Source organism: Tenebrio molitor, chromosome 7 (genome assembly GCF_963966145.1).
Source record: "Tenebrio molitor chromosome 7, icTenMoli1.1, whole genome shotgun sequence".
Taxonomy (NCBI): Eukaryota; Metazoa; Arthropoda; class Insecta; order Coleoptera; family Tenebrionidae; genus Tenebrio; species Tenebrio molitor.
This window is the reverse complement of record NC_091052.1, coordinates 21,504,137-21,531,907: the sequence shown is the minus strand read 5'-3', so window position 1 is coordinate 21,531,907 and position 27,771 is coordinate 21,504,137. Positions and strand designations below refer to the sequence as shown.

Here is a 27,771-nt window from a genome sequence, read left to right as displayed (position 1 = left end):
ACTCAGGATTCGAACGATGACTATGCGTAATTCTTTTTTTTTTGCTTTGTTCGTTAGGGTTTTCGAAAAAAAAAATTCGGGACAATTACAAAGGCAAGTCGGAAAATTCGGACAAATTTATTTGCCTTCATGTACAAATGTCATTTGACAGCTGGATGTCAAATTGTGAATCAAACCAATCGGGTTGTGTACTTGAACATCGATCTTGCAATCGAAATGTAAATATTACTGCTTGAGATTCATTGTGATTTCAAATTTAATAGGAGAAAATAAATCATTTGTTTGACATGAAATTCTGATTGGAATATTACACATTTCCAGCATTTCATCAGTGTAGAATAATAATACTTTACCGATAAAATTTATCTCCCATGTAAAACTCCTCATTTTTACTTTGTTTATACATTTCCAATAGCTTTTCACAAATTCACAAAACGATCGCAAAAAAATTTAGGACAGGTATTGAGATTTGGACAAGACAACGTCTGTCGGGTCAGCTACTTTTCAATAAAATTTAAATTTGCATGTTTTACGTTTGACAATTCTTGACATTTATTTATCTCAATTTAGATAGCGGCGTTGCCATGCACAAAAAAGGTCTTTGTAAAAAAGTGTCATCTTGCGGAACCAATCGAAAAACTTGCTACCACATTTCTGGGCGCTCTGTAGATAAGTCAAGATTTGTATATTTTGTAATATTATTTTGATTAGTTTTTTTGTATTGACATGAAATTAAATTTTCAGATTATAAAATCAAAATGCAAAATTTGGAATATAGCGAGAGTATCCCGAAGTGTGACTACAGAAAGATTCACAATTGTAAGAGATGTCCTTACGTGACCAGATCAATTTTCTTCATGGTGAATCACGCGAAACGTCACCCGTTGCCACTCAAATCATTAAGCAGCGAAAGAAACGATTTGGAAAAGTTCTACTGCAAGGACTGCAATTTTGAAACCGATCTTGTGGTAATTTTCAAGCAACATCTCAGGGAATATCACAGAAAGGACACAGATTGCGTGCAAGATCAGCCAAAAAATTACACTGTTGTAAAAAGCTATATTTGTCAGAAGTGCACTTTTGAAACATATTCCGTTTTAATGTGGATTAAACATTTGGATGGTTCATGTTTTAACACAAAAGAAGAATGTGAGAACATTAGTGAAGAAGAGTGGTACCAATGCGAATGCTGTTCCAAGACAAAGGAGGCACAAGTTTTGGAAAAACACCAGGCCGCAAAGCAGTCACTTCACCACTTCCATTGGTATAGTTGTGATAAATGCGAATTTAAAACAAAACGAAACGACTCCCTAAAACGACATAAGCAAATTCATCTCTCAGCAGCTGCCATTCAGTGGTATAATTGTGATAAATGCGAATTTAAGACGAAACGAAACCACTACCTAAAACGATATAAGCAAATTCATCTCTCAGCAGACGCAGTCCAATGGTATAGCTGTGATAAATGCAAATACAAAACGAAACATAAGGACAACTTTAAAAAACATAACACAATTCATCACTCAGCAGAAGCCAGCAAGTGGTATAATTGTGATAAATGCGAATACAAAACGAAATATAACAAATACATTAAACGACATAAGAAAAGTCATCTCTCAGCAGATACTGTTCAATGGTTTAGCTGTAATAAATGCAAATACAAAACGAAATATAAGGGCAACTTTAAAACACATAACAACACAATTCATCTCTCAGCAGATGCTATTCAGTGGTATAGCTGTGATAAATGCGAATTCAAAACGAAACATAACAAAAGCATTAAACTACATAAGAGAATTCATCTCACAGCAGATGCTGTCCAGTGGTATAGCTGTGATAAATGCAAATACAAAACGAAATATAAAGGCAACATTAAAAAACATGTCACAGTTCATCTCTCAGCAGATGCCATCCAGTGGTATAGCTGTGATAAATGCGAATACAAAACGAAATATAACACAAACATTAAACAACATAAGAAAAGTCATTTCTCAGCAAACACTGTTCAGTGGTTTAGCTGTGATAAGTGCGAATTTAAAACGAAACAAAACGACTACTTAAAAGAACATAAGCAACGTCTGGTTTGTCTAAAACCAAAAGTACTACCTAAATACAACGCTGAGAAAAGACTCAAATGAGAACTGTTCCAAACAATATAGATCGGTGTCAGGTGGTGTTTCAGTGTGACGAATGTGATTTTAAAACAAAGTACAGAAACAATTTAAAGTCATAAGAAATAAAAAGAATGATTTTAGTGTTTCAGTTGTCAATATGTACAGTTAATTTCAAAATTATAGAGTACACCTGAAAAATCAAGAAGTCGATTTATTACAGTTTTTTCCACATATATTCCACGGTATGTCGAGAATTGCATGAGGTTTTGAGGTTTTGACATTGAGTAATCTACCTGGACATTACCCCACTTTTCAACAGACGTGATCACAGAATCAGACTGACGTTTTTAGTTTCTCCTACTTCAAATATTAATTTCCGTTATTAATATTGATAAATACATAAGATCATTCCTTTACCATCATTGTCAAGTTTTGACATTTTCACATCACGTTCACACCACACAAAAGTTTAATGGAAAACGTATGCAGCACATAGCTAAACAGCGCCTACTATTTTTTTCGTTGCGGTCACAATCAAAGTGAACAGATAATAAATAGTTTGTCCAGCGAGAGATTGATTGACATAAAAATCATTAAATTCTACGTAGAGAAAGTAGTACCTAGCGCACGTAAAATTTGAAATTATATCCTTCAAGCAGTAACATTTTTGCACTGAAATTATGTTCTAATTAATGTGTTCTAGTGCATTTTGTAGTGTTGGGTAACAAACCTACAATCTCTCGCTGAACGAAGTATAGCAGGGTTACTGTAGAAAAACAGGCTTCTGCGTTAGCAAAGCACTTTAGCACTTATACACTGAAGTTTAACTAATAAATTGATTACTTTCTGTTTCTTTCTTTTTGAAGTGAAACTTTTTATGGGAGGGTCTTGAAATTCTGATCGGCAACCTTTTTGTGTGACGAAAAGTGGTGGGGGTAAACACTATTGGGTCGAGTGGGAGCAGTGTCTCTGTCTTTGTCACACTCACGGCATTTATCGATAATGTCGATAAATGGATTTGGAGACTTAAAAATGAACAATGAGTTACGCATTTCGATATTGTTTAGTGTTATCGTTGTTTATAATTTATTTTCTTCATTAAAATATACAATTTTGTTGCGAATATGCTATTTAAAAGTGATTGATGAATAATTACAATGTTTCCCTGCAATACAAAAGTTTCACTTCTATCGTGCGTCTTTACGACACATTCTGTTTTTTTGTTTTGTGTACATTAATGCGTGTTAAATAAATTTCTGTTTTTATGATTATTATTTCAATATACCACGTCTACAGCGGCAGTCATGGAAAGCCGAAGAATTGTAAATTGGCGACGGTCATTCTTAGAGAAAATCCAAATATATCGAACTGAAAATCGACCAATTTATTATTTAGATAAAACTTGGTATCATACACATGATACCGCCAAAAAAGGCTGATCAGATTGTTCAAGTAAAAAAGGAACCCGCTTAGAAATTCTGCATTGTGGGTCCAGCGATGGATGGGTTCACAATGGATTAAAATCATGTGGGAAAAAAATGGAGCACTGTAATGTCGACTACCACAAGAACATAGATTCTCATATTTCTGTGGCGGTCGTGAAAAAGTAGGTAAGTCGAAAATGTAAATTTTTCAGGGCAACGATTCAAAATTCCACATCATTCCTATAATCCTGTAATTAAATAGAAACTTCTTTCTACCTGTACTTGCTTTCAATATAAGTAAATTTTAAACTGTGAAAATCTGAATTATTTAATTCCATGATTTATTATTAAGGTGTAAACATCGTTAACTCATTTTTGAAATTATTTGACTTACCTACTTTTTCACGACCGCCACAGATTTTTGAACAATGGTTTGAGTTCACATTATTGTTCCTGATAATGCTTCAACTCAGGAAATTGGAAATCCAGGCTTTTCTAATGGAACACAATGTATATTTTAAAGAAGGCTATACCAAGAAACAACTGCTGAAAATTCTCCACACAAAAACGTTTGAAAAGGAGTTTGTTGTAGACATGAAGGCCCAAAAGTACTCGTATTACCATACGGTCGTCAGATTACCACCATATTTCTGCATCTTTAATCTAATTGCGCTTATGTGGGCTCAATTAAAGAAACGAATTCAACAAACGAATATGAAACCCAAATTCGTCCGGGCAGTAAAATTTGGTTACGGAAGAAGTTGCCAATATTATCGCCGAAGACTGGCATATTAAGAAAGTGACCGAATACGAAAATGGTTACAGGTCATTGGGAGAAATAATCAGAAAAGGAAATGATCAATTTATCCTAGACCTACGTGAAGAATCTGATTCCGAACTAGAAGAAATCTTTGAAATTTACGTGTGAGTTTGTGTTATTATATTTTTTAAGTGGAATGATATTTATTTTGAAGATATCTTTGGAAAAGTTTAAGTTTTTTTTTAATATATCGGGCGTTCAAATAAAATCCTAGGCTGAGAAGACGTTGGAAACCGTCAATTGTTCTGCTTCTTTGCAGAACTGAAGAAAACAAAAGAAAGTTAAATAAAGCCACCAAAGAACTAACTGGATCCAAGAAGAACAGAACCGAGGCATTCAAGAATACTTGGAAAGTCTTAGGTCAACAAACACTACTGACTACCCACTCTGGACAGCCACAAGAAGCTTAAAAATGAGGACAATACCTGGACCAGAAATGACAAAGGAAAAGCTATAGTCTTCTCGGAACACCCAGAAAATGTATTCAAACCTTGCCCTTCAGGGCTCTCCACCCAAGAGGAAAATGAGATAGCGGATTTCCTAGATGCCCCATTTCAAATGGAATTACCTCACTGTAAATTGAAAACTAAAGATACAAAACAGGTAATAATGAAAGAAATAAACATCAAAAAGGCACCAGGATTTGATCTAATTTCTGGAAAAATACTACAAGAACTGTCTGAAAAAGATGCCATAATCTAATCACTTTCATATTTAATGCAATACTGAGATTAAGCTTCTTCCCCAGCATCTGGAAAGTTGTTCAAATCATCATGATCCTTAAACCTGAGAAAAAGCGAGAACATATCTCTTCCTATAGGCTCATAAGCTTATTACCTATGCTCGCCAAAGTTCTTGAGAAGTTATACGTCAAGAAAGTCAACATTATAATAGCAGAAAGCAAAATAATTCCAAACCACCAATTTGGCTTCCGCAATGAACATGGAACAATAGAGCAAGTACATAGACTAGTCAACCAGATTAATAAAGATCTAAATCTAAATGCCAAAAGATACTGCTCCGCTGCTTTCCTTGACATATCTCAAGCTTTTTAGAAGGTATGGCACTACGGCCTCAAGTCAAGTTTTTTTTTTTTGTTTTTTTTTTTTTTTTTTTTTAATTGCCATTCCCGTTTTTATTGCCATACGGCTTTTACGGTACCTTTCGGTCGGCCGTTTTTTTTTCAATTCATTTCCTTGTTCCTTTGCCTATATCCTTTCTTCAGGTGATGCGACGGGGCTCCGGGGCACTTTCCCCGGCCACCCACGCCCATTCCACCTCACATTCACAGACATACACAACAACATTTATACACCCATGGGCGCCCTTCCCGACGGGACTCGAACCCGTGCTGACCTCGCGGTGGTGGCCGAAAGAGTGTTGATTCTTCCTTCCACCACCCTACCGTCAGCCCCGAGGAGACATACACACACATCCATGGCCGGGCGGAGTTTCCTTCCTTTGAAAAAATCCTCCCCCTTCGGTGGGATTCGAACCCACTAGCATCGGGACCGCGACCTCGGAGTACTTTCTCCGACAGCCATGCGGCCACCGAGCTACCTGGCCTCAAGTCAAGTTAAAAAAGCTTTTTCCTCATCCCTACTATCAATTAATTAAATTAAGTAAAGCAAGGCAGTGAATATACCGACTTATTTCCCATACACTCAGGTGTTCCCCAAGGAAGCGTGCTTGAACCGATATTATACCTTTTATACACTGCAAACAGTGCAAACCTACCAACAACAAAAACCACAACAGTGGCAACATATGCTGATGACACTGGTATTCTGCCCTTCCACACTAATCCAACGTCAGCATCAAGAAACCTGCAAACTAACCTAAATAAAATTCAGCACTGGTTAAAAACATGACGCATCAAGTTTCTCTATGTAATGTAAGTGTCACGTGCATGGACCTATGATGAAACTACATAGGTCCATGCATGACATTTACATTATATAGAGAAACTTGTGCGCCTGTGAAGATTAACGACTGTCAGCTGCCACAAGTCGAAGATGCTAAATATCTCGGCATGCATTTGGACCGACGCCTGACATGGAAGAAGCATATACATATGCGCCAAACGCAACCAGCTTGGACTTAAACTAAGCCATATGATCGGCCGTAAGTCAAAGTTATCCTTGGACAACAAGGTATTACTGTACAAGTCCATCCTTAAGCCTGTGTGGAAGTATTTAATTCAGCTGTGGGGAACTACATGTGCGTCCAACATTAACATCCTGCAAAGGTTCCAAAACAAAGTACTGTGTGTGTGACGCGCCATATTACGTTTCAAACGAAGCGATCCAGCGTGACATACCGCTGGAATCCATCAAGGAAGCCATACATCGATTCAATGCGAAATACAGCGAAAGAGTGTCAGTGCACCCTAATGTGTTGGCTAACCAGTTAAATGTGCGCGAAACCAATGAAGTGCATAGGCTAAAACGTCTGGAACCATTCGACCTAATTGCAGAACCCAGATAAGTTTCTGTGTACTTAAGATTAGATTAAGAGTAAGTAAAGAAGTACCGTGCCGTTTCCGGCCGGCGTCGACTATTTTTAGAACGTTGGACCAAACGCGGCAAACGAACGGGGGGGTTGTTTTGGACCACCCAAGCGGCCCACGGGTAACCCACTCCCACCCTCTGGAGGCCCAACTTTCATAATCGATGACGCCGGCTTCAGCCGTCACCTTTTAAACTTTATTCAAAGAACATGAAAATGACACAACAAAAGATGGAAAAAAATTAAACTAAAATGAAAATCAAAATACAAAAATAGAAAAAAAAAACGAAAAGAAGAATATACAGAATTAAAAATAAAACGAACATAATTTACAGCGGCACAAGATGGTGGTGCCGAGCGCGTCTGGGTGTCGCCGAACGCCATGGCCTGTAGGTCCGGGACTTTGTGGGCTTCGCGGTGCGCCGTCTTCGATGGTGATGGAGCCTGTCACGAGCTGCAGGGGATCCGACTTCTCATTGAATCCCGGGAAGCCGGAGCTGGCCTGGTGGACGACCTCCTCGATGGTGTTTGGGCGACGATGCGGGAAGCGCAGCAACAGAGTTGCTCATTATCGGGCCCCCGGTCGTCGCCTCGGAAAACGACACGTTCCGCGAAACACGCACAAAACCGATCTTAGGGGCGCGCACAAAAGGGGGCACACACACCTGTCTCTGGCACACCGGAGTCGATGTCCATGGGGGCTGTGGGCTCCAACCGTTGGTCCTTGGGGCGGCTGTGGGGTGCTCGGGGACTCAGCGGCCCCGGAGTACCGTCCTAGCGGGAACGACCGACAACGTCCTTACGGATCCTTTTCCGACGTGCAGGCTGGTGGAAGAGGAACCAGGTGTCTCGACGGTCGACCTTTGACGCGCCAGTACCGAGAACTGTCTGGGCTGGTTGTCGGACTTGAAAGCGCGACCGGAGGTGCAACGGGCCCTGGGGTTCAACTCACCATCCCCTGGCTCCTTGGTGGTGTTTGTGTGACTTCTCTCCCTCCGGGCGACTGGCTTGACGATCCGGCCGAGTCCTGGACACGATGGGCAGCTGACTGTCTCGACGATGAACAGCAGCTGACCCACGACTTCTTCTTCACCGCCTTGTCGGAGGAGAGCCCCACGTTGGGCGCCATTATGTTACCACCGGCCCTCTGGAGCGGTCGAACTGTCGAGTCCATCTTCGGGGGCGGTGTCGAGACTTCTTTATCTACCCTTGGAAGAGAAGGTTGTTTTGTTTCGTGCTCCTCTCTTTCTGCACAAAGAACCTGACGGTCCAGGTAAACCGGCTGGATTACGAAACGGCATCGGTCAAGAAATCCCGACACCGGCCCCGAAGATAGACTCGACAGTTCGACCGCTCCAGAGGGCTGGTGGTAACACTAGTCATAACAAACGCTTACTGCTCACTGGACAGATTGCAGATCTCTCTTGGTGTTAAAAAAAATAAATATCGGGCGTTCAAATGAAATCCTGGACTGGGAAGGCGTTGGAAACCGTCAATTGTTCTGCTTCTGTAAAGGGCCCCACATACTGCAGTTTTGTTCGACGAACAAGTCTGTTCGAACAAAAACGACGAACACGAGTTGCACACACACTTCAGCATTATTTAAAGGTTTTAATGAGTGAATATATATCAAGTTATATTTGTATGCAGTGGCGGCGGCATTAGCTGTAAAAGCATATATTTTCCACAAACACGGAAGACTGCGAAGAGTTCTATAAATTCCAGTAAGAACTTTCTGTTAATCTGGCGAAAATCCGTCATTTTCAAACAATAATTTGTCGCGAAATACAAATCGCCAAAATCTGGTTTTGTTATTTGGTACTACACCACTGCAAAAACCGACGTTTTTTAAAACCGTTCACCGCACACACTTCAGATTTGCTCGAATTGACAAGTCTGTCGAACAAGTTCGACGGACATAATCAGGGTAAACCTGGTAATTTTCCTCATTTTTGTTCGCGAGCAAAAACGACGGTTTTCCAGACACACACTTCAGATTTGTATCGTTTTTGTTCGAACAGACTTCTTCGTCGAACAAAAACGCACTCTGTGGGGCCCTTAAGGTGTAAATTGACAGATTTAATTAGAGCATGTTGACAGTTAACCTAAAATTTATAAACAAAAAATCATTCTATGTACTGTTTTACATTAAAAATCAAATAACTAACGATTCCTGTTCTCGGAACAAATTTCTAAGGGCACCCTTTGCTGAAAACAAACATGTACAATCCTGTGGCGATTAAACATTAACAAATGTCATTTGTATCAAATTACGTTCCAAATGGTTTACTTTTTTCAATACCTACTCAGCCCGAGTTTTCATTTGAACGCATGATACGAAGTGTCTATAAAAGAATGTATATCAAGAGTCGTGTGGAATTCGAATATATTTGATTTTTGCCGCTCTGTAGCATATTGTGGTACCAAATAGAAAAACAAAGATTATGAAAGTCCATTAATGACAGGTTTTTAATAAAGACTGTTGTAAGATCAAAAGTAATTAGAATATAGAAAAACTAAAGAAAATCACGAACAAAACAACTAAGACGTCGAACTAACAACTGACCTAAAATTTTATCATTTTACATTTGACGGTTAACATTTGATTTGATTACTTTAACGCCTCGACATGTGGGGTAATTCAAAATGATTGTGGATAAATATGGCAACTATACTGTGCCAAAAAATTGTCGCAACACTAACGAATTTTTTCAGGCTCTGTAACTAAACACTAAACTCCATTCAAAAATCAAAAAACCACCACCTGTTGCTTTAGGTTGGTAAAATTTAAAAAACCCTGGGTAGTTATTTTTTCATACTATGTTGGTAACTGTAAATTATGACATTTATTTGATTCAAAATAAAATTCAATTGCTTTGAATTTCGTTCAAATTGTTTAATTATTGCTCAGCATGTTTCATTTATTAATTCTTATTATTTTTAGTTAAACATGCCCAGAAACACAAGACACTTAATAAACACACCTCAAAGTTACAATTCTCACCAAATTTTACACCAGACAGTGTTGCCGATAGTAATTATCGAGGAACATGCGACGTTGGTGATTTTTTGATTTTTGAATGGACTTTAAATAGCGCCGAACAAAATAGCGCAAAAATAGATAAACATAAAATAAAATTAGTCGGCTCTATTAAGGTTCTCGATAATAAATAAGGTAACGACAACGGTTGCGACGAATATTTCTGCCTAACTTAATTTGGCGTAATGTTAAGTTAGGTAATCTGTTTGACACGTAAAATTTCAAGCCACAAAAATCCCTAAAAATAGTGCTCTTCTATCTTTGTCACACTCACGGCATTTGTCGATAATATCCTCTTTTAATTTGGAGTCTCAAAAATGAACAATTATTTGGGAAAAAATTAGAAAGTCGAAGAAAGGACAAGGGGTATTATTCAAGCATGCAGCAGTAATATTTTGGAAGAAGTTTGTGTCCAAATTCAAACTTACGATGCTGCAAGACGTACCTACTATACAGCGTCAGAGAATAGTTATTTACACTACGAGAGAGGAAGGTAAAGCTTTTGTTCACGCGAATTGCATGTTCGGCCACGACGCCCAGCGGAGTGAGTATTGATTTTGTTCGATACCTGACATAACTCCTTAGAAAATGAGTCTGTAACTTTATATTCAAAATGTTAAATAAAATAAAAATAAAATAAATAAATCACATTTTCGGAGAGATCTGTTGCTATGGAAAAAAATAAAATACAAAATAAACAAAGTTTTGCAAAGTCAATAAAGTGATTGTGCACACCACGTTGTGGAAATGGATGACGAAGAATTCTGTGTTCCTGATGACGTCCTGGAAGAGGCAAGTGCCGCGAAGTACCAAATGGTGCCTACGAAATTAAAATTACGATACCAGAAAGAATTGGAAATATTTACACAATGACAGACCGAGATCAAGGGAAAAGACGAAAGCAGCATCAGCGCGGTTATTCAATGTTGAAGAGTACACTGTTTGTATTTCAAAACGTTGATTGTGTGATTGCTTAACTGTCTCTGGAGGCCATTTTGAACATTTCATTTAATTTTTATTAAAGTAAAGAAACTTGTTATAATAACATAAATAATGAATCTATCGTTATAAAATGTAAAATATTAATGTTCACACTATTTTTTGCAAATAACATTTTATTTGTAATTTGTCTATTACAACCATTTAGGTATTACAAAATGTAGTAAATGACTAGATAATACTATTGTTTAATCTAAAAGCAGCGCTAGGTTTTTTAATTTTCACAAAAATAAAAGTTAACAGGGGGTTGAAAAATTAGCATGTAAAACCCCCTGGCCAGTCTTAAAAAAACGCACTGTATACATTATTCACGTTGAATTGAATATTTCAAGGTCAAATAATTTAGCAAATAGTGACATGCAGGTAAATACCGTTCACGATGGATTGAGCATTGCTAAATTCGCATTATGTTGGTTAGCTGCATGTCACTATTTACAAAACATAATTACAGAGCCAAAAAATAAAATTATTTGACCTTGAAATGTTCAACTCCACGTGAATAACGTTTAGTTGTTATTGGTATGTAATTATTTTCAATATACAAATTCTTTTTCATAAAATCGAATTTCAATTATGCGTGAGCGAAAGAGAATGAGCGAAAGTGGAACCTTCACCCACTGGTGAAGGTGAATATACCGGCTATCAACCACCAAACCTGGCCATAGGCACATTTAAAATTACCATGTTTAAAAAAATATACGAGTTGCTATGAAATATATTTGTTTAATGTCATATTGACAGCTGTAATTATCATCCGTACAAACTACAATGCCATCAGGAAGCTGTTGATGTAGGTAGACGTAGAAAGTAGAATTTCTTTTGGAATTTGGAAAAAGGAAGAACGGTCACAGGGCAGTATTATGCTTAATTATTGGGCAGATTTGACGATGTATTGAAGGAAAAACCGCCCCACTTGGCGAAAAAGAAAGTACTGTTCCACCAAGCCAATGCGCCGGCACACCGATCCCTCGTTGTCTCAGCGAAATTGGTGGAATTGGGCTGCGAATTGCTGCCACATCCACCGTATTCTCTAGATTTAGCCCCCGCGACTTCTTCTTGTTTCCAAACATGAAAAAAATGATGGCTTGGTGGAAAAAGATTCGCATCGGACGAGGAGGCCATTACCGAAACTGAAGCCTATTTCGCAGTTTGACAAATCCCATTTTTGGAAGGCTTAAAAAAGTTAGAAAGTTGTTGAGCCAAGTGTATCAAGCCAAAAAGTAGTTATGTTGAATAATAAATCGATTTTTTTTTAAATTTTTGCTTCTTGCCTAACACGGGTACTTATCAATCTGAACATACCTCCCTCGTAGGTATACTCCATACTATGGTAGATTGCACGTTTTTTGACAGAAGGCAGACACAGAGACCACACTGGTCCGTTGATGGGACATTTAAGGTAGCTCCACAATTCTTCACTCAAGTGTATACTGTTCACGCATTGATCAACAACAGAGCTCTACCTATGATATATGTACAGGGTGATTCAAGTTTTACCGCCCGCACGATTAACCCTATTAAAAAATTAGTAAAAATTACGAAACTTTAGGGTTACATTCCCTTCATATAAAGCTTCAAAGGTGTGCAATCAATTTTCCCGTATCACTTCATTCAGAGCCATAAAATTTAAAAAATTGATTTTGACCAAAATTTAAAAAAAAAATCCTGCACGCTCATAATTCACAATTAATTCAAAGAACATATTTATGAAATTCGCATCAAAAGAAAATGATTAGTTTTTGAATTATTCCAATTTTAATATTAACACCGTAAAATGATCAAGATTTACAACTACAGTGTCATAAATAAATAGGTACTTCATAGTTGGGAAACATCTGTTGGGAACTTTTCCAGTAATTCTTTAGTCTATATAATAACCCATGTCAACCTCTATTGTGGAAGTGACCGCCCAATTTAATAATAAATCATAGCTAAATTTTGCACTATAATATCGAATTCCATTTATTTCAAAAACCGGTGATGCTTTCATAATTTCAGTGACATCAAATTTTTACTAAATGTTTGAAAGGACTCTCAGTGAAAAATTATGTAAATTAATCGAGCGGTTATCGAATTAAAACGAAATATTTACGCGTTTCATTAAAAAATTTGAAATTTTTACAGAATGTTCTACAGTGTTACACAATCATTCCTGAATTTTTTGAGAATTTTAAATCGAATAGAAGTGTGTGTTTTCGCTCGGGCGGTATAACTTGAATCACCCTGTACTATTAAACAATAAACAACAGGCAACGTATAAGCGAGTATTTGAGAAGTTAATAGAAATTGAGCCAACGCTAAGACCTGAAAGCATAGTAAGCGATTTTGAAATATCCCCAAACAACTACATAAATGAGGTTTTTCAAAATGCACAAATTACAGGATGCATGTTCCATCTGGCCCAAAATCTTTGGAAAAACATTCAAAAACCCATTTAGTTATGTTCCTGTAAAGGATGTACAATTTGCTTTCGAAATTATTACTGAAAATTTTCCGGACGAACTGAAACCGTTAATAGATTATTCGGAAAACTACTATGTTGGTAGAGCTCGTGCCAACTCTCATGATCGATGACGCAGAAACCAAAATGCGTACCGACGCGGCTGTACTATTCGAACTAAAAACATCGGTACTATTTTTTCACACTTTACAGATTTGTGAGCTAATTTATGTTGCTGTTTATTTGGCGACAGGTCTCTAGACAATGTCGGGCATTCTAGTCCAAACCGTTGGACAGTGCAAAATGCAAATTTGGCGCTACCCTGAAAATTTCAACCAAACGACAGACGTTTTTAGGTTTCACTTATCAAAATTGGGCTCCGCCTTCGCGCAGCTTTTGTCAAGGTCATCGATCATGAGAGTTGACACAAGCTCTAGGTAGAAGAATTCTCAATGTACGACCAAGATTTGAAATTAACATTTGGAATATGTATGACAGAATTCGAAGTGACTTGCCTAAAACAAATAATGTTGTGGAAGCATGGCACAATTCATTTCAGAAAAGTTTAGAATATCATCACCCCTGTGTATCCAAGTTGCTGATGCATTTCAAGAAAGAACAAAGTTTTACAGAGACCTTCATTACGCGGCACCGCGCTGGTATCAGAGAACCAAAAAAACAAAGTACGTGCAGCTAAGAAGTAGGCTGAAAGTTCTGGGTGAAAACTATGCCTTTAGAAACGTAGAAGATTATTTGGTTTCGGTCGCACTTAATCTTTCATTGTAATTATAATTGTTGTAGTTTAAGTTGTGATTTTGTTTTGGAAATAATGTTACAATATTTCCCTGTAGTTATGTAGTAGGTAGGTACCGTGCCTTCAAATAAATTCGGAATCAGAGTTGGCTCTGATTTTATTATGAAGTTGGTAACATGGAATTTTTAGAGGCACAGCAGTGACCTTGGACAGCACAATACACGTGTTTAATAGTAGTTTATTTAACGAGTTCGCCTGTAATTTGGGCTTTTTTTTGGCATGAGTGGGCCAGTTTAAAACTCGAGTGAAACGAGAGTTTTAAAGGTCCACGAGTGCCAAAAGAAGCCCAAATTACACAAGAAGGAGTTGAATACAACGTTTTTTTGTTCGACGAGCCCCCCAAAGGCTCCAAATCGCTGAAAATCTTTAAAATTAGCTTGACGTTTCGTTTTGACAAGTTGTCAAATTTATCAAAATCCGTTCACATAGGAGAAAATTCTCAAATTCTGACAGTGTCGAACAAAAAACGTCTATTGCCAACCGTTAATAGACAAAATATATCGGTGTCCCAGAACTCACGCGTCAGCCGTAAACCACAAATTCTGTTCTTCCATCTGATATAGGATTTTCAAGATTTTTTTTCTTAAACCATTTAGTTTTTAAATTACAGCAATTTTAAGATAGCTAATCACAGAAGAATAATTAGTAAAGTGTATCAGATGAATTATTCCGTGTACTGTTACCAGGTTACAAAATTAATGTTAAAAAGTCAATATTTGTCTGGTCAACTATGCAAACGTTTTATGCTAACGTCAAAGTGACATTTTTGAACAGCAACACAGTAAGAAATATTCACTCCCGAAGAATACACCGAAATGATAATAATCGTCGGCATCCTAGTGTTACCTTCAGGAAGGCGTGTGTGATTGGTTATCTTAAAATCGTTTTCATTTCAAAACTAACATGCTTTGGCGTTTTTTGTTGTAGAATCCTTGTCGGATTATAGTTATTTATGTGACGAGCTTAGTAAATTAATCTTTACTGGCGCGCTGGCACTTGTTGGACGAGTGACGTAAGGAACGAGTCTCCATAAGCCAGTAAGCCAGTAAGCCAGTAAACGAGTTGCATACAAACTTTTATTTCCACCTTCAGCCTTTAAATTTCGTTTTTTAATTGTTATTTATGTTTATAAAAATTTTGTAATGAAAGGCGGTGGGGCAATTATACCTACGTCGTCATGGTGTTGAGATAAACAACAAAAATACTGTCAGAAGTTTTGTGAAATTTGTTGCAAAAAGAAAGAAAAGAAAGAATGGCTTTAATGCCCGATGAAGACTTTGTGGGCGATTTTCTTGAAATGCAAGAAAATAACCACGGAATTACCAACGCTGCAAGTGCGGCTCTCTGTTGATTCCGTATTGATTCGATCCCAGGAGCGATATGAAAATGACTTGCGAAACGGATCAAAATGCATTATTAACGTATGTAATTGCAACAATTGATAGTTAAATTTATTTGTGTTTGTAATAAACTTTTTTAAAAAATCATTTAATTAGTTTTGATTATTTATTTTTTGATGAGCCTTGTAAAGTCTTTACAGGTCTCTTCTACGTGCCTGTTAAATATTACAGGGCTCTGCCTGTAATTACCCATTTACTTAGCTACAGCCTACTCTAATTCCCAATTTACTGGGTCTTTCACAACTCGCGCCCTACAGAAAAAGAGGAAACAAGAGATCGCATTTGGATGTGTAATTTTGAAGAAAAAAAAATCTAGCTTAAAAGATATTGGAGAAAAGACAACTTAAAGTTAACCAATTAGAGTTCTACACCTCCAAGGTGTATTTGCCGTAATTTTACGTTGCTAGGATTTCATTTAAGAAAAAAACATCTTTAAAATATTTGGGCGATTGGAGTTTTTTTGAAAGATGTCACTGTCAAATTAAATTTGTACAATCATGTAATCAGCCGCTGATTATTTAAAAATGATAATAATTTTTGGGGAATGTGAGCGTAACGCCAGGGAGGCAGCAAGAGTCTTCGAAGAACGTTTTCAGGGCAGAAATCATAATTATTTTTTCGTTTGCAACACATTTTTTTTTTTTAATTTTTTGCTACAATACGTTGTAATAATAATTGAAATGACCTAGAATGCCATTTAGTTGCGACTATCAAGCATCAACCACTACCCCACGAGTCCGAGGCCCGCGGCGCGTCCAAGACAAAACTTGAGAGCGCGGCCGACCGGGTCATACCAGCCAAAAATCATCGGTGGGTTTTGCACATCAGAGCTTCTGTAACCGATTTATTGTCAGATCCGACACTTGTGGCTCAGCTCAGGTCCGTGGAGTCGCTACACTCCAAGCATATCGTAGAATCGCCAATAGTCTTTGCTTAAGCAGTACCTAGACATCTGAACTTGCAATGTAATGACAGCTCTAACATTTCAGATTTTTAACCTAAATTTGTTGAGAATGAAAAGTCAAATCTAATAGTGTCAAAATTACAGTAACCCAAACATTTTTTGTAGCTGATGGTATTATTTTTGAAACCTAGCAACTGACTTTATTTGGTTGAAATAAAATCACACCTCGAGATGCCATTCTGGGATTGGTAGAATTACAAGTCTTGTAACTCAGTTATGAAAGCAGTAGTAAATTCTTTGTTTCTATTTTTTGACAACTTATTGTCGTCGGCAGGTGCCCTTTTTCTGTAGGGCGCGAGTTGTGAAAGGCCCTGTATTTGAAGGCACGGTACTATCGTGATCATAAAAAATGACTACACTAGAAATTCGTGCTGTGTAAATATGAATTAATTTCAATAACGTCATTGTGACAATTGAAATATTCCGAAATGAACAGATTTAAAAAAAAAAATCTGCAAACCCGAATACATGATGGTGGTACCGTTAGAAACATTGCTGCCGAAATAGGTGTTAGCACTAGCACTGTGTTGCGGACGGGTTTATTTTCACGGATTTGAAAATTTTAAATATTGAGGTTGACAAACTTTCACAAACCTCGGTAGGTAAAGTCTGTTTTTTTTTTAATAATCAATTGTCAAAGTGTTGTCAGGTTGGCAGAAAATTCGAAACAGTGAATTTTATAAATCACGTTTGAAATATTGACTGGGGCTGTATGTGTTACGGAAGTAGATCTCCTCTGATATTCATCCAGGGCTCCACGACTACACAGCTATACATCCAAGAAGTTTTGCAACCGGAAACAATTCCTTTTGCATATGGCCACGAAGGAACCCTCTTCCAACAAGATAACGCTAGACCACATATAGCTCGGATATCTATGCAATGTCTTGTAGTGACCCAGTTTAAAGTTTTAAATTTAAATTCCCGGTACGGCCACAATAGCGCGCCAAATGTGAAGATACTAGCGGCTAGGCTAGGAACTAAGGGATGGGGTTGGCAATCCTGGGGAGAGCGGGGATGAAGCGGTTTGCGCGCGGTGGCCGAACGGGTAGTTGACTTCTGCTTGGTTTTTCGAAACGAACACACCGTGCGAAGAGCGATCCATATTTCAAAATTTGTAAGTTAAATCTGAATCAATTACACTACCGTCCCTAGTAGATATTTTGTGTCCCCGTGAGGAATCCGACGTTTTAATCCGCCCCGGGTAATTTATCCCCGTATTCAAAATAAGAACATTTGTATTCAACAAATCAGAGCGTTGTAAGCCATCCAGGGCCGCGTTGCACAATCATTTTATTAGTAATACTAATAAATAATAATAATAGACTTGTTAGAATGTAACGTTAAGAATCTAGAACTAACGTTAATGCTAACAATATCATGCAACATTAATTTTCATCATAATGAGATAGCCGAGTTTGAATTTAAACCAACCGCCAACAAAAGCCAGGAAAGTACTAGGGGCGGGGGTGGAAGCCGACAGGGGATGAACGGCCATGTTTTTTTGCGACACTTCTCCCTTGTCTGTAGATGAGTGCAGAGGTACCCTGTGTGATTTTCTTTTTGTTCTCTAACTGTGTGATTTTCGGTGCTTTCCGAACTACATTAGACGTTGTTGTTGTCCAGCCCTTCTGGTTTGAACAAAGTATGTTTTGCGATACTAAAATTATGTCTGTTTCGCACGGAATGTATTTTAACTATCATAATGGGTCGCACGTGGTTTGTTGATGTGTCCCACCATATTGTTGTGACGATCACTTCCGGTGGTGACGTCACGGGATGCGATTTGACGCCGGTCGGTCGCGGTATGCCTCGAGCGCCAGTCCCTTTTTTCGGCTGTGGTGGGACGCCACACGGCCGGGGTAGCTCTGCGGAGTGACGGTGTCCAGGGGTCAGCTGTCAGAGCGCGGGGTAAGGGGGAAACAAACAAACAGTCGTCGCAAAACCTTTATTTACACTATGTACAATGGGGACCACCTGGTGGAGGCGAGATGCTCCGGGGATGGTGCCCGTGACCTGGGGGGGATGTCCTCGGCGGCAAGGAAGATAAGGAGGTGTTCGTACTTACGTCCGTCGGCCCTGGAACTTCCTCTTGGCGGCGTAGCGAGAGAACCGGTCGGGGTGTGACGGAGTTGCGGGGGTGTGACGGGATCCGGGGGGGGGGGATTGGGGGAGGCCTGGTTCGCTCACTAGCGGAGCGAACGGGCCGGCGGAAACACAGGATGAGCGGGATGACCTGGTTCGCTCACTAGGGGAGCGAACTGGCCGGAAACAGGGGATGAGCGGGATGACCTGGTTCGCTCACTAGGGGAGCGAACGGGTCGGAAACACAGGATGAGCGGGATGACCTGGTTCGCTCACTAGGGGAGCGAACGGGCCGGAAACACAGGATGAGCGGGATGACCTGGTTCGCTCACTAGGGGAGCGAACGGGCCGGAAACAGGGGATGACCTGGTTCGCTCACTAGGGGAGCGAACGGGTCGGAAGTCGGGGGTCGGAAGTGGAGTCGGAGGTTGTATTGGGAGCCGGTTCGGAGCTGGTGCTAGGAGTCAGGTGGATGGTTGGACTTGGGATCGGAATCGGAATCGGAATGGAATGAGCTCTGCAGGCTCTGCGCGGTCCTTTTATTGCCTCGATGGCTGCGCGCGGCCGTTGACTCGCGGCTATGGCGGTGGGGGAGCTCTGTTCAGCGCGGAGTCCGGGTATTGTCGGCCGGAAGAAACACGGGTTGCGGGGCGGATTCGGTGGACGCGGTTGAGGTAGTCGGCTCCGCGCTAATTTTCTGGCCCGGCTCGGAGAAAGAGCGGAAGGTCATTGAAAGTCTTCTCGGTTTCTTAAAATAAAAGGCGGTTTCTCAAAAAGTAAAAGGTTTCTTAAAAATTAAACTAAGGACGGTTTCTTGAAAAGAGAGAAAGAAAAAAAATCAAAACGGTTTCTTGAAAAAAGATTAAATAAAAGGGCGGTCTCTCGAAACTTAAAACGGTTTCTTGGAAAATAAAATGGCTCCTTGAAGAAATAAAAGGGCGGTTTCTTGAAAAAATCTTGTTGAACTAAAGGTGTCTTCTTGTTGCCGGTGGTGGCCGGGCTCAACGGCGGTGGGCGGCGGGTTCCGGGTTCGCGGTCGTGCTTCCGGCTGCCAGTGGCGTCCCATCGGGCCGGACATACCGGAGCACGCGTTCCCCCGTGGGCGCTCGCCTCATCCTTCGGCGGCGGGGCTGTCGGGGATGCGTCCCTCGGGGACACGGTGGGTGTCCTCGGCGGTCCTCCGATGTCGGCACGGGCGGGGCGGCGGGCCGGCAGTTCGCCTGCATTGGCAACGCCGTGATGCCGGCTACAGTGGTTGCGGCTGGGGCGGCGGTGGTCCAGGTTGAGTGGCACGGGGGCGTCCAGGTCGACGGGGTTGCGGTCGGCGGGAGCGAGGAGGCTTCCCCGCTGGCAGTTAGGCCCACTGGCGTCGGGTTCGGCTGTGGCGGAGCAGGCGTGCTCCGGACGTTCCGGGTGGTCCGGGTCTCCGTCCTCCCTTCCTGAGGATTCCGCGGTGCTCGTCGGAACCGCTCCCGGATGTTGAGGGCGGCCCGCCGTGCTGCGTTCAGGAGGTCGGCCTGGCCGGCCAGTCTTCGGGTTAGTTGCTGGCGGACGCTCGGCAGACCGCTTGGCGGCGGTGGTAACCGTTGATTTGGCATCCTGCCAATGTTGGCAATATCAGCTGGAGGGTCGGGCAGTTGGTATGGCTTCAGGTCTTTTATGTGAGCTCGGAGGATCTTCTGTCCGGATGGGGATTGAAGGTTGTACACCACTGGAGAGAGGACTTTCGTGATGGTGTATGGGCCGGAGTATTTTGGGGCTAGTTTCGCCGCGAAACCTTTGGCACCGGATGACAGAGGGTGGTCCCGTTTGAGAACGCGGTCTCCTAGGTGACAACGCCTCTCCCGGTGACGAAGGTTGTAATACTTGCTCTGTTTCGCAAAAGCGCGTGCTAAGTTCACCCGGACGAGCTCGAAGGTGTCCTTCAGCAAGCGAAGCCTCTCGGAGTGGTGAACGGCGTCGTCGGCTTCGTTGACCTCGTCGGCGGCGGTGTCGGCGGGCGGGTCGGCGGTGGCATTTCCGGGTGCAGGGCGGTGGACGGCGTTGGGTACCACAAGCTCGCGGCCAAAGTTCAGCAGCGGTGGCGTGTACTTGGTCGACTCGTGGCGTGAGGTGTTGAGGGCAAACATCAGCTCCGGAAGACGGGCGTCCCACTTCTTTTGATCGGCCTCGCAGAACTGGGCCACCATGGTCTTCAACGTTTTGTTCGTCCTTTCCACGGGGTTCGCCTGGGGCGTGTATGGCGGTGTCAGCCGATGCACAATTCCAAGTTCCTGGAGGAGGGTGCGAAACATTGCGCCTGAGTACTGTGTCCCATTGTCTGAGATCACCGTCACTGGACATCCGAATCGGGTGATGACCTCCTCGTAGAGTGCTTGAGTGACCGCTCGGGCGGTGGCTTTCCGGACGGCTCGACACTGCACCCACTTGGTGAACCGGTCTTGCATGACGACGACGTAGCAGTTTCCTCGGCTGGAGCGAGGGAGAGGGCCCACCAGGTCGGTGCTGACTGTCTCCCATGGCTGCCGGTTTGGTGTCGGGTACATCTTCCCCGGCGGTTGCTGCTGCGGCGTCTTGTACCGTTGGCACGACGGGCATTTCCGGACGTACTGGGCGGCCTCTCGGAACATGCCGGGCCAGTAGTACCGGAGCGCCAGACGGGCGGTTGTCTTCGCGATCCCCAGATGGCCAGCAGTGGGGTTATCATGACACTCTCTCAGGACGGCGGCTCGAGCCGGTTTGGGGACACACAGCTTCCAGGGGTCGCTTAATTCGGGCTCCGTGGAGTCGGACATGTCCCAGAAGTGGCGGTGGAGTCGATCACCCTGGATGCAGTAGTCCGGGTAAGCTGCTGGGTTCTTTTCCACTTCCCGTCGCATCTTGGTGTACCAGCTACATCCGGGGGCGCCTTCCAGTGTGAACAGGTCTTCGGGGGTGGTTTCATCCTTGGCCGTGGCGGGCTGCCGAGAGAGAGCGTCAGCCACCCGGTTCAGGACCCCCTTTCGGTAGCGGATGTCGAAATCGTGCTGTTGGAGGAAGATGGCCCACCAGGCGAATCTTCCTGTCGGATCCTTGATAGCCTGGAGCCACTTGAGGGACTGGTGGTCGGTAAGCACGGTGAAGCGGTAGCCTTCCAGGTACGGCCGCATCTTCTCAATACCCCACACCACGGCCAGGCATTCCTTCTCTGTTGTGGAGTAGGCTTTTACGGGTTTGGTCAGGCTCCGGCTGGCGTAGGCGATTACATGGTCTCCTCCGTCTATGTACTGCGTCAGTGCTACTCCCAGTCCAGTGTCGGCTGCATCGGTCTGTAGGACAAAAGGCTTACCAAAATTCGGACAGGCGAGGACCGGAGCGGCGGAGAGGCTGTCCTTGAGGGTGTCGAAGGCTGCGTCTTGTTCCGGGGTCCATTCCCATCGAATCCCTTTCTTCAGGAGTCGGTTCAGCGGAGCGGCAATCCGGGAGAAGTCGGGGATGAAACGACGGTACCAGGAGGCCATGCCCAGGAAGCGTCTCACCTGACGAGGCGTCTTGGGGGTGGTCAACTGCTGGATGGCGGCTACCTTCTCCGGATCGGTCCGGATGCCGGTTGCCGTGACGACGTGGCCCAGATACGTCAGGCTGCGACGTCCAAACTGGCACTTGTCGGGGTTCAGCCTAAGGTTGGCGGCTCGTAGTCGGCGAAAAACTTCTTGAAGTACCTCCAGGTGCTGTTCGAAGGTTTCACCAAGTACGACGATGTCATCCAGGTACGCGAAGCAGTACGGATCCAACTCTGGCCCGATGACCCGGTCCATTAGGCGCTGGAAGGTGGCTGGCGCCGAATGTAGTCCGAACGGCATGACTCGGAATTGGTACAGCCCCCGGGACGGGACCGTAAAGGCGGTGATCGGTTTGCTGGCCGGGGTCAGAGGTACCTGCCAGTAGCCACTCTTGAGGTCGATGGTGGAGATGTACCGAGCTCGTCGTAGCTTGTCCAGGATCACGTTGATGAACGGCAGTGGATAGGCATCTTTGCGGGTCACCTCATTAACCTTCCGAAAGTCGATGCAGAACCGGTACTTGCCATCTTTCTTCTTGGCCAAGACAATCGGCGAACTCCATGGACTCTCGGACGGCTCGATTACACCCTCAGCAAGCATCTTATCCACCTCCTCATCGATGATACCCTTGCATGAATGGGTTCCGGGGTCGGTAACGCTGCTTCACAGGTTCCGGATGCAGAAGACGGATCTCGGGCCAGTGGTGTCAGTCCTCGGACGATGTCAAACAGGGGAAGTTCTTCCGAGAGGAACTGCCGAAGGCGCTGCTCCTCATCTGGAGAGAGAATAAGTGGCGGACGTTCACTGACCTGTAATGCTGGGTGCGTCGGCGTCGGCTGCACCACGTCCACGGCGGCTGGGGATTGTAACGAGGCGCTGCCCCCTTTCAGGTCGATGCTCAAGGGGTATTGTCGCAGTTTGTCGATACCTAGGACGAGGTCGGACGGCAGATGTGGCAGGTGGTGGAATTTTCCTTGAGTGGTCCTCGTTCCAATTTTCAGGGGTATCCAGTAGGCTTCGGTGATGGTGTCCACTTGGCCGTTGGCCATCCGGGCCGACTGGATGGTCGGGGTGACGGGGCGAAGGTGCCGGTAGCACTTATCACGAAGTGAATCCCCAATGAACGAGCCGGCGGCGCCGGTGTCCACTAGGGCGGTGTACTACTCACCTATGATCTGGGTGGCGACGTGTGGTCGGTGGTCGGGTTTCTCGGGGAGCGGCCGGTCATTCGGCGGAGTCGGCGGCGGCTGCACTGGCTCCCCTAGGGTGCAGAGCCTCGGGCGTTTCCCGACTGACACGGGCAGTCCTTTGACATGACCCCTTCCTTTCGGCAGCGGGAGCAGAAGATCTTCACGGGCCCGGTGCACTCGTGACGGAAATGTCCTGACTGTCCACACCGCCAGCACAGGGGGGTGGAGGGCTGCTGTCCTGGGGTCGGTTGAGCGGTGGAGTTCTTTGGGACGGCGGCTCGTTCCGGTGGGGTTGGTCGAGGGGTCGGCCGGCTGGTCGGTACTTCTGCGGGAGCGGCTTGCTTGTCTGCCCTTCCGGTGGGCCGTGTTTGTTCCCGGAGCAGAGTTTCCAGTTCCCGGACTGATCGCATCGAGCGCTCGAATCGTACGGACGTGCATCTACCTGCTCTCCGTACCGACCACGTGTAGATTATTCTCGAAGTCTGTGAAATTCAACCAAGTGTTTGAAATTAAGTGTTGTGAATCGTTAGTGTTGTTTTGGTCGGGTAGTGCGTGGAATCCATCGCGGATTTTGTGTAAAATTGAAGTTCGCGACGAGCACGTGGCGTGACCACGTGGTGGCCGCGTGCTTGGGGTTTCTCCACGCCCGATTGCGGAGCACTGATTCTGGGCAACGCTGCATCAAACAGTAAGGTGTGCAGATAAACATTGTTTCAGGTACCCCATTTTTTCTCTGGAAAACACGAGGTGCGACCAGGCGTTTTGGTAACCTAACCTCGAAGGAGGCACGACCACGTGCTGGGACCCAGCCACGTGGCTTACCCGCCAGTGATCAGGAAATTGTCCACAAACAAAAGGGATCTGGTGAGTCGAACCATTTTTATTAGCCCCACGGGGCCCCAAAATTTCTGAAATGGCCACGCGGAGCCAAAGCACCACACCTGAACAACAGGAGGTGCGGCAGTTTTCCGCGAACAACGCGACGGGCATACAAGATATCATTGATGTCACCATTCTTAACCTACATTTCATCGAAGGCTTCATATTAAAATCGAAAGACGCGCTTAATCAAAGGCAAGAGTTCCAGAACGCCGTACACAATATCAGGCTCGCGGTGCAACACCTCCCGAAAATAGAGGCGCTGAACTCCTCCTCCCCGAACAACGGTGTCCCAAATCTTGAGGACAAACTTAAACAAATCGTCGAGAACGTGCTCGACGAAAAACTTAAGAATAACCCTGTAACAAACGCCCCCTCGTACAGTCAAATCGCGGCGAAAATCTCTTCGCAACCCCCCCCCGAAACAAAACAGGCCGACATACAAGGTAATCGTAAAACCAAACGCGTCGTTAAACCTAAAAACCGCGGACGAAACCCGGAAGCTGTTAACATCGAAATCTCCGAAAGAGTACGGGATAAATGTTGATAAAATAACGCCCCTAAAAAACAACGCGATCTTGATAGAGTCACGGTGCGACTCCATACTTAACCTCCCCGACAATGAAAAAATCCGAAAAATGAAACTGGTCGCGGAACGCGTGAACAAAGTTTGGCCGAAACTTCAAATTTTCGACGTTCCGAAAAACACAACCTCGGACGAGCTAATCAAAGAAATCTACAAACAAGAAGGAATTCCAAATTCGGTACCGGAAAAGTTCGTTAAAAATGCATTTAAAGTTGGACAAACGCGTAATGATACCAACACGTGGGTCATCGAGATCCACCCCGCGGCGCGTGCTCACTTCATGAAAACAGCCAAAATCTACATACAATGGAAATCTCTAAACATTAAGGACTATATTCGGGTGACAAGGTGTTACAATTGTCAAAAGTACGGACACGTGTCGAAACACTGTAAATCTGAAAAACAATGCGGTTTTTGCGCATCCACGGCCCACGAATCCAAGGATTGTTCCGAGCGGGAAAATTCTTCTAAACATAAATGCGCGAACTGCGTCCGCGGGAAACAACAGGACGCCAACCATCACTCAGGCAGTAGCGAATGCCCCATATACAAGACGCGACTACAAGACCTAATAAACAATACGAACTATGGTTAATACGCTAAGAATAGTACAACTAAACTGCCACAAGTCAAAAACCGCGACAGCCGAAATTCTAAAATATTCGCGCGATAATAACATTCATCTAATATTTTTACAAGAACCATACAACGCTAAAATCAAAAATCGCAACGTATATAAAATCCCCGATACCGTAAACCTCACCACCGCGTCGATACACAACGAACAATTCCTCTCCGCGATAATTTGCAATAATATTAAAATTAATAACTTCGAACTAAACCCGGTTTTCTTTCCGCAGTTCTCGAACAAATATCTCAGTCTGATCGCGATCGAAGTCAATAAAACGCAAATTTTTTGTTTGAGCGTCTATCTGCCTCCGCAGATGGACTTTCAACCGATCTTACCGGAAATAAATAAAATCGCGGAATTCGCGCGCGGCCGGCGGTTGATAATCTGCGGGGATTTTAACTGCCGGTCAAACACCTGGTTTGACGCGAGGAATGACTCCAGATGTCACATTCTGGAGGAATTCCTCACTGCACAAAATCTCATTATAGAAAACCAACCGGGCAACCCGCCAACCTTCAGGTCGCCAAACGGAGAGAGCAACATCGACCTGACTCTCACGTCAGCCCAACCACCGGTCCACATTACCAACTGGCGAGTGTCAACAAACATCACCTCCTCGGACCACAACACCATCGAGATGGAGGTGAGACTGGAGTTTCTTCAGGGAAACCGGAAGCTCCAGGTAGAAACTTGCCTGGTGCTCGACGTGAGCAGCATCGGGGAGGACGAGCTCGCCCCAGCGGTGACGGAACTGGCGAGCAACCTGGACCAGATCGACATGAACACGACTAGGCAGATAGACGTGGTAACACACGAACTGTATGTCGGCCTCGGAAGAATCCTGAAACAACTAGGAAGGAAACGCCGCATCTACAACCATCGTCCCGACTGGTGGAACGAGGAAGTAGACCGCTACAGGAAAATCTATCTCGCCAAAAAGTCTCTCTTTTACAGAAACAAGATAACCCAGTACACAGACCACCTCCACGCCGAGATGTCTGCCGCGAAGGAGAAGTTCAAGGAAAAACTGAATAAAGCCAGGACCAGAAGTTGGGACAGGTTTGTGGAGCAGGACCTCCAGAAGAACCCCTGGGGTGCTGCCTACAAACTGGCCACCGAAAAGTTCCGGAGAAAAGGGGTCCTCCACGCCTTCTCCTCCAACGGGGACATCACGGGGGACGCCACCTCAACCATGAAGTACCTCATCAACAATCTGCTTCCCGACGACCACCCAGGAGACAACACTCCTGACCAGCACATAATCCACCAGGACTATATTGCGTCTCAACCTAACGATGGCCCCCCACTCGAGACGACGGAAGCGGAAGTTGATGCGCTAGTGGCGCAAATACACAACAACAAGGCGCCAGGACACGACAAACTCAAAGGAAGTACCATAAAAAGACTGCAACCTTACTTAAGTTCTCTCCTGACAAAGATATTCAACTCTTGCCTAAAACTATGTTATTTCCCGAAAATTTGGAAAATTGGGGATCTAGTGGTCATTCTCAAAGATCCCCAAAAAAATCACTCTGACATCTCTAACTACCGACCGATCACGCTCCTCCCGGAGCACGCGAAAATCTTTGAAAAAATTGTCAGGAGGAAGCTTGAAGAAAATTTGAACCCGCTTCACTCACCCCATCAATTTGGTTTCAGTAAAGGAAAGTCTTCGACAGATGCGCTGCACCGATTGACGTCGAAGATCACGGGCTCGAGATCGAAATACGTGGCCACGCTCTTCTTCGACATAAAAGGGGCCTTCGACAACCTGTGGTGGCCAGGGCTGATACAACATCTTCGCAGACGAGGTCTTCAACCAAATCTGCTAGCCCTGGTAAAGAGTTACCTGACGGACCGGAAGGTAAACTTCACCCGGGGAGACGTCAGCACCGGGAAAACGTGCACTAAGGGCTGCCCACAGGGGTCGGTGCTTGGACCCACTCTGTGGAACCTTGTGCTAGACTCCCTCCTGGACAGCGAATGGTCACATTGGACAACCCCCATCGCCTATGCAGATGATCTCGCTGTCATAGTCGAAACTAATGAACGGACGCTCTTCAAAGAGCAAATGAAATGGGCGGTAACGAAAATAACAGACTGGGCCAAAAGTAATAAATTAACTGTTTCAGCGGCCAAGACCAGTTTCATGGTGAATAAGACCCCACCACGTGCCCACAACAGAGATATCAACCTTAAAATCGACGACACCCGGATAAGACAGGTCAAGACGCAGAAGTACCTTGGGATAATGTTGGATAGTAGACTCCTGTTCGAAAGCCACGCAACATACATCAACCGAAAGGCGAGGACCATCCTGATGGCCCTCAGGACG

At 43.8% G+C, this 27,771-nt stretch overlaps 2 protein-coding genes across 8 annotated transcripts in view; both read left to right on the top strand.

Annotated features, from left to right (window-relative positions):
• Window positions 1-5,812, top strand: part of LOC138135355 (zinc finger protein draculin-like) — a 49,803-nt gene extending 43,991 nt beyond the window's left edge. The window contains exon 3 of the mRNA XM_069054064.1: window positions 745-5,812. Coding sequence (XP_068910165.1) covers window positions 759-2,138 — 1,380 coding nt within the window. The 5' untranslated portion in view covers window positions 745-758 and the 3' untranslated portion in view covers window positions 2,139-5,812. The remainder of the gene's footprint in view (window positions 1-744) is intronic.
• The window catches only part of LOC138135356 (zinc finger protein draculin-like), a 218,590-nt gene that overhangs the window by 63,170 nt on the left and 127,649 nt on the right, over window positions 1-27,771 (top strand). The window lies entirely within an intron of this gene.